The 7,975-nt window shown below is 39.7% G+C and overlaps 1 protein-coding gene across 1 annotated transcript; it reads left to right on the top strand.

The window, feature by feature from the left end:
* Positions 1-455: 455 nt before the first annotated feature.
* LOC310744792 (proteinase-activated receptor 1-like) lies at positions 456-3,501 on the top strand. Its single transcript, XM_083576415.1, has 2 exons — positions 456-775; positions 2,232-3,501. The coding sequence occupies exons 1-2, from the start codon at positions 676-678 to the stop codon at positions 3,356-3,358; spliced, it is 1,227 nt and encodes a 408-aa protein (XP_083432541.1). The 5' UTR covers positions 456-675; the 3' UTR covers positions 3,359-3,501.
* Positions 3,502-7,975: the final 4,474 nt, after the last annotated feature.

Below are 7,975 nucleotides of genomic sequence, written 5' to 3'. Positions count from 1 at the left end.
TTAAGATTTTCCCCTGAGCAGGGCAATATTTGCCACAGAGGAATGTATGAGTGTGTGTTGAAAATAGCCTACAGCACAAAGGTACAAAGGTAACATGTACCATTGTTGATCCACCCACTTTTTAACCTCTCCCCCTCTGGCCATGTGGCCCTCCGAAAAAGGGAGGAAAGCCCTTGGGTGGAAAAAGGTCCCTCAAGCCAGATTTCATCTAACATTCATTCAAACCTAATGTTGATTAATGGTAAAGCACTTTATCCACTGAGAACGTATTTAGGATGGTGAAAAAATATGAATTTTGCTTTTTAATGTATTGTGGTGAAAACCACAACAAATGCTTTTTTATCTATTAATGCAACATAATGAGCTTTCCAGGAATGCTTTTAGGAAGAGTCTTTTAGAAAAGTAAAGAAAACAGAAGTCTTGTCTGAGAGTTTTCATTTGGTGCTTTGGGGAATAGCCAGAAAGAAGAAATTAAGAACCCTCTGCTCCATATAAGATGAAGTGGTGTTATGACAGAGTGGGTTGGCTCAGCTTCTTCTACAGATAAACTAACATTAAAGCCCAAAATAGGCAAGGAGATGACAAGTGGAATTAGATCTCAGGGAGGAAATAAAGGAAGCTTCTTTTTAGGCAGATCCCTTCAGTTTCTTCTTAGAGACCTAGTGGAACCAAAAGATGAGGTTCGCCACTGGAGGAGAAATGGACCCCTCTCTGAAGAGCCTGTTTCCTCTGTTTAGTATGGTCTTCACCTTATTCAGCACAGCAAGAGCAAAAAGTAAGTACAACCCAACACAATTTCTCCACGGTTCAATATTCATAGTTAAAGCAAGGCATATACAATGTGCAATTGTTTCAGGGAAATATCATTGTCTCTGATCTTTCCAAATGATTGTGCTACGGAAGAAAAACCATGCTGAAGCAGCAAGAGTAAAGGAGGAGGGAGAATATCCTTGTACTAGGAAAAATGTACTTCTCAGTGGTAATATTCAGTTTATCAGTCACTTGCACATAAAAAAATCTCTAAGTGACTGCAACATTTTAAGAGCATAAGGCATAACATAAGATCGGAAGAACAATGAATAAAGCATTTTGTGGGGGGTTTTGCTCTAAAATTCCTACCGTAAAGAATTTAGGGTGTCTCTTCTTGCAAAATCTGCCTCTGATATTTCAGCAAGGAGGTGACGTACTTCACAGAAAATCAAGGATTTCTTTACTGCATAAGACCTTTTATTTCGCTAAAAATAAACTTGTCTCTATTAGACTGGGCAAAAAAAGCTGGCCATAGTTCTCCTCTCACAGAGATAGAGATCCAAGCACCCTTACCATACTACAGTTCCTAGGATTCTTTGATGAAAGCTTTTGCTTTAAATGTATGGTGTGTACACAGGCAATGTCAGAATATGAAAATGTATACATTAGCAGCATGAAACACAGCAACTTGTCCCTGTCTCCCTTAGTTTCAAGTCACATTCTTACAGGGCTGCACACACCAGGGAAGGGGCAGGGATGTCTTCACCTGGTGTCTATTACCAGATTTGTTTCACCGCACTGAGCTCCAGTTTCCATTTTCAAGCTGATGGAAGCTGGCTTGAGGGAAAGCACATCAAACAGTAATACCGTATTTTTCGCCCTATAGGACGCACTTTCCCCCCTCCAAAAATGAAGGGTAAATCTGGGTGCGTCCTATGGGGCGAATGCAGGCTTTCGCTGAAGCTTGAAGAGCGAGAGGGGTCGGTGCGCACCGACCCCTCTCTCTCTACAGGCTTCAGGAAGACATCCGCAGCCTAGGCGGGAGGTCCCACAGGGATGTCTAGGCTGCGGATAATTTCCTTTATTTCCCTCCCAAAAAACTAGGTGCGTCCTATGGGACGGAGCGTCCTATGGGACGAAAAATACGGTACTTCTTGAGAAGCTGCAAAATGCAGATGGATTGTGGCTAATGTCATGTGTATTTGGTTTCAAATACCAACAAGTATTGCTGGTAGACCCCATGGTCTAAAGGTTACTTCGCACAGTTTCAGGATCGGCAGAATAGCTGAAGTTTCTCACTAGCAATAGGAAATATGTAAATTTCGTCTACACCAATAATTTTTAAAGCACCAATTGTGTAATTCAATAATTTAATCTGAATTCATATTCACATGAGTAAACTAGTGTGGTTGCATTGATGTTTGTAACATTAGCTATATATGTATTCATAGATTTGATTTACATATTGCTTCATCTTTCAGATTCATCCTTGGACATCCAGGGTCTTTCTTTTGCTAGTTTCCCTGTTATGAAAATAAACGCTAATGATAAAGAAATAATTACTATTGATACATTGAACAACTACAATCAATCCAAAAATCAAGTGGCTACCACAAAACAAGCTGAAAAATACTTGTCTGGTCCATGGCTGACTCGCTTTGTCCCTTCACTCCACACTGCTGTGGTTATTTTGAGCCTTCCTTTAAACATTACGGCAATCCTTATGTTTGTGGTCAAAATAGGGTTTAAGAAGCCAGCTGTGGTGTACATGCTCAACCTGGCTTCTGCAGATGTCCTCTTCGTGAGTCTGCTTCCTTTTAAAATCGCCTACAACTTTTCTGGAAACAACTGGATCTTTGGGCCTGTGATGTGTCGATTTGTCACTGCCGCCTTCTACTGCAACATGTACTGCTCCATCCTGCTGATGATGGTGATCAGCGTGGACCGTTTCCTGGCCGTGGTGTACCCAATGCAGTCCCTGTCCTGGCGCACAGCAAGACGGGCCTCGCTGGTCTGCTTTCTCATCTGGCTTCTGGCAATCGCTGGGGTGACACCTCTGCTTGTCAGTGAGCAAACACAGAGATTATCCCAGTTAAATATTACGACCTGTCACGATACATTAGATATCTCTGTTATTATGGATATATTTCGGTATAACTTTTCTGTATTATCCATTTTGTTCTTTTTTATACCGTTATTAATCTCTGTCACCTGTTATGTGTGCATTATAAGGAAACTTTCTTCATCCAGTGTTGCTACAAAGACTGCTAAAAAGAGACGTGCCATTCTCCTGTCTGTAGCAGTCTTGTCTTCTTTTATTATTTGTTTTGGCCCTACAAATGTCCTATTACTAATGCACAGCTTGCGCATCTCACCTGATCAACCCCTTGAAATTCTGTATTTTGCCTATAGCTTAGTGGTCTGCATTGGTACCATAAACTGCTGCATTGATCCCTTAATTTATTATTATGCCTCTTCAGAGTGTCAAAAGCAGGTGTGGGATCTCCTGTGCTATAAAAAGCAGTCTGATCTTGAACAAAGCAGTCAGACAACAAGCAGTAATGCCGCCAATCTTTTTAGTGGCCTGAAAAATTTGTCTCGAGCATAGAATTTTACAGTGTGTGGTACAGTATTCGTAAATATAGGTGTTGCATGACAAAGATGTGAATATTTGTTTACAGTTCACGTCTTTAATGTCCATGCCATTCTTTCTCTAAAATATTTATGCTGTTTCTTATATTAAAGGCTATATAAAATCAAAGAATCAGACAATTTTAGAGTTCCCTTGATCAGGACACTATACTTCTGTTGATGCAGCCTAGAATAGCACTTTGCTGCTGCATCATGCAAAATATTTCAAACTGGATTTTTTTATTATTATTATTTTGGCTGCTGTTAACATTAAAACTAATGTTTTTCCAGAGATCTGGTTTGTTCCAGTGAGGATGTGTGTGTATATATATATATATATATATATATATATATATATATGTAGTTATTACATATTATTGTCCCAATTATTTTATTAGTATATAATAATGTTAATAATATTTCTTGAGGCAGATATTAGCTTATTTGTTGTCATTAATTTGGGGTTTTTTTCTGACAAGAGCCTTCTGAAACAAGAATGTGATTTAACCCTTTTCAAAAAGAACACATTGGTACATTCACTCAAACCAAATGAGATTGTAGCTTTTCCAATAGAGAAGACACAGGAGGCAGAGCTTAGGTGTACTTTATAAGCGGTCAGACTCCATGATTCAGTGTAACCAAACAAATTAGAAGTGATAAACGTTCAGAGTTGCCTAATGTAAACAGACTATTGAGTCCAATAGGTATTTTTGTGGGGGTGGGGGAGTTGGCTCAGACTTTTAATTACGCTTGGCTGCAGATTGTGTATGTGTGTGCATGCAGACTATGGGTTACAGCCTTTGCTTTTTTCTGGGAGGACGCAGGGGTATGCATACCCCCTAAACATTTTGTGAATCAAAGTTTGACCTCATTGAAGGGCAGCATTTCAATATGAGTAGGAAAATGAGACTTTTTTTATAAAGCATTGGTTACAGCCAACCAAATTCTACTCAGAGTAGACCCATTGAAATTAACGAAGCTAAGGTAAACATGTACTTTAACAACACTGTGTCTACTCTGAGTAGGACTAACACTGGATGCAGCCTTAGACATGCGAACATCATACTAGACAAGGGAGTCGGGCAGACTGTGTCAGGGCTGGGCCTGTGCTAAGTACAAAATGCAGTATTGGAGGTTTGATGAAAACAACAAGAGGTGGCAAGTGTTATGTACTGAAGTTCTCACCCTGGGCCAGCAGGGAGATACTGTAGATAGTTATGCAAATAAGGGATCGAAAGTGACATTCAGTGATTGGGTAGTTACAGAAAATGGTTACTGTTGCGTTCTAGTGGAGCTCTATATAAGCAGGCTGGCTGAACCCTTCAGTTCAGTTCTGTTCTGGCCTATGAATAAACAAGAGCTGTTTGAAGAATCGCTGTGTCGTCTGATATGTTCACCCACAACTTAACAGCAAGGGTGCTCGTCCTGATGCACACGCAGACCTCTTCCTGCTGCCCTCTCTCCAAAAAACCCTTTCTGATAGCTCCGTGCGGCTGGGCTTCTTCCAACTGCAGGAACCTCCTGGAGTAGTTTGAAAAAACAGTAGGAAAAGGCTGAGGGACTGACTTGTTCCTCCTCTCCCCTTTCAGCAACATGGTCAGATCTCCAGGTGCTTTATGTGGAAGCTGAATGTCAGTGGGAGAAGGCTGGGAGTGGGGGAAACCATGTATGCCATCACCTTGAACAACTTGGAAGAAAGGGGGGAACAGAAATAAAATAATAAACAATAATGGATAGACAAAGTTCCTGTTCATTCATTCGTGGATGATGTCATTCCTACGGATCTGAAGAACACATTATTACCATCATGATGGGCTGCAGTTCCGTGGCAGAGCACATGTGTTTTGTTGCAGGAGTCCCTGGGTTCAGTTTCCAGCATCTCCAGGTTTTGTTGGGAAAGGCTGTGTCCTGAAACCTGGACAGCCACTGCTAGTCAACGTACACATCACTAATCTAGATGGATCACTGGTCTGATCCATCAGAGTTTTCCTTATGCTTTTGTTTTCATGAGCCTGCTACTTGCCTAAGCTCCTTTTCCACCCCACTAATCTATTATGATAGGGTAATAGAGTCATTGCTGCTGGTCACTGCAGTCTTATCAGGATTTTCAATTTCTCTAAAACTGGAATTACAGCCACAAGCCCAAAAGGAAGGTGTATAGGTCTGAAGTTCTCAGACTGAGGCCAAACAAACTTCCCTAAAGAAGATCAGCTGGCAGCAATCATTCATCACTGGAAGGACATAAGAAGCTGCCTTATATCAAGTCAGGCTAGTTCACCACAATGGCTAGCAAGATACCTCCAGGAAACCCAGGAAATTGGCATCAAGACCTTCTCCTGTTGTTGGTCCCCACCAACTGGTATTCAGCTGCATATCTTCTCTGAACATGAATGGTCTGGAAAGCCATTGTGGCTAGTAGCCATTGGCAGAGGTCCCATGTGGGATTTAGGCAGATGAATGGGGATGAGACAGAATCTGTGTTTCTTGGGGTTTTTTGATCCAGTGCTCCTATGTGATATGCTGCAGCTCTTTTTCATGGGAAAATACTTACTATATATTATTTATTTATTACATTTTTATACTGCCCTTCATCCAAAGATCACAGGGCAGTTTACAATATAAAAGCATGAAATACATAACTTAATAGCAAAATAAAAAATAAATACACACCTCTAACACATTTAAAAGTCCAAAATTGTTTAATCAACTAAAGAGCTGGCTGAAGAGCATTTTTACCTGATGCCTGAAGTCCCTGAGGAAAACATTCCACAAATGGGGAGCCACCACAGAAAAGGCTCGTTCTCATGTTGCCCACCCTGCTTGCACATTTAGAATTCAGCTTGCTTCACTCAGCTGTAGAAGCATTTCACATACAACTCTTAAATATGAGCTAATTTCTCTTATCCTTCATTTAATGTGAGAACTTTTGTCTTCCGGACAAAGCATGAAAAGAACTTCCCCCCTAAAAACAAGTTTGAGAGATGCAAAGAAGGTGGCGATCACAGAAATAATTATTCACTCTGAATGGGGTTGCAAAGTAAGAGTGGCTATTGTAGGAGTACAGATTGTAAATCATGAATTAGAATATGGATGCAATACTGTCTAACTAAGCTGAATTAATTTATACCTGTCAAAAGACCAAAAGGTGTGTTTCCCAATCTCAGGAAAATGAATGGTGCTGTCTGTGGCCAAGCCTTGTGCCCAAAGCACATGAACCAAATAAATGGTCTTCCATATGCAGTTAAGTCTGGAGTTCATTCATTGCACTACCAATTCAAGTTTAAAGTGCAGCCAAGGAGTGAAAATGTTTTGTGTATAACTACCCACGCTGGAAGAGTGGCAGACGAAGGTGATTGACTATATGGGACTGGCCGAGATGACTGGCAGAATCCGTGACCAAGGGAAAGAGACGGTGGAAGAAGACTGGAAGAAATTTAAAGTTTATCTTAAGAACTGTTGTAAAATTAATGAGTGCTAAAATGTCATGGGTAACGTAAAACAGAATTGCAACGATAAACGATTGGGTAAGAGAAAAAGGATCAAAGAAATTGAATCATAAGTAATTGAAATTAGGGGTTGCTGAAAAAGTTTAAAACAGGGATGCAGAAAAGGGAGGTATGGGGAAGTCGTTGAAATAAGGTTTAAGAAAAAAAAGGTTATGAAATTATACGTGTTTATATGTTTGTTTGTTAATGTGTTATGTTGTGAATCGTTAGTTTTTGTGTGTTAATATATGTTGTAAAACCAATAAAAATTTATTATAAAAAAAGAAAGAAAATGTTTTGTGTATAATAAGGATGCTTTAAAAATCAAACAGAATACTAAGTGTAAAAGAAGCACTACTTTTAAATACCCAGGTGTTGTCTCCAAAATAATTCATTTGGAACACAAAATTGCTGGTGTGATTCACCTGAAGGGACAATTTATTTCTGGGTGTATTTCAGCTCCTAGATCCATAAAGGTTCTACTTGATTTAATTGCTAAACTGCTGACATACCATGGGTGTTAACTCCTGCAAACATTCTTTATATGACTACTAAACATCAGAGCAATTATTTGTAGAAGTAATAAAAGTGTTGATATATTCAAGATTGTTTTTCGTGGCTAAAGTTTATTTTGTTACATTTATATCTTGCCCTTCCTCCAGGTTCGTTAAAATCAGCAACAACCCTATGAGGTAGCTCCTCCAGATGACCTGCTTATTGAGCATACATCCTGGTTTTCTTGCACAAAGCTTATACTGTAGTCAGATTATATCCAGTTTCATTCTGATATGTTTGCGGAGTAGTTCTATGACAACAAGCATTTTCCATGCATTCATTCTGATTTGCTTGTGGGGTATTTGCCAACCTTCCACCTTTAATGCATTCCGCCATCACTTTCCAAACTGCGAAATGTCTTTTTAAAAAAATTGTTTTGTTGTGCTAAAGTGACAGAGCACTTTAAGCCACGTCAGCTGTGAAAGCCTGAAGTTCCAGTTTGTGCTTGTAGCTCTGGGTGATTTGTAGTAAATCAGCAATATTTTTTTTTACTTTCAAATGTTTTAACAAAAGTAGCAACAAAACTAATTTCAGCCCCCTCTGAGCCCTAATTT

This window comes from Podarcis filfolensis (genome assembly GCF_964270895.1).
Source record: "Podarcis filfolensis genome assembly, chromosome: 11".
Taxonomy (NCBI): domain Eukaryota; kingdom Metazoa; phylum Chordata; class Lepidosauria; order Squamata; family Lacertidae; genus Podarcis; species Podarcis filfolensis.
The sequence above is the reverse complement of the archived record's forward strand: the minus strand, read 5'-3'. Positions and strand labels throughout refer to the sequence as shown.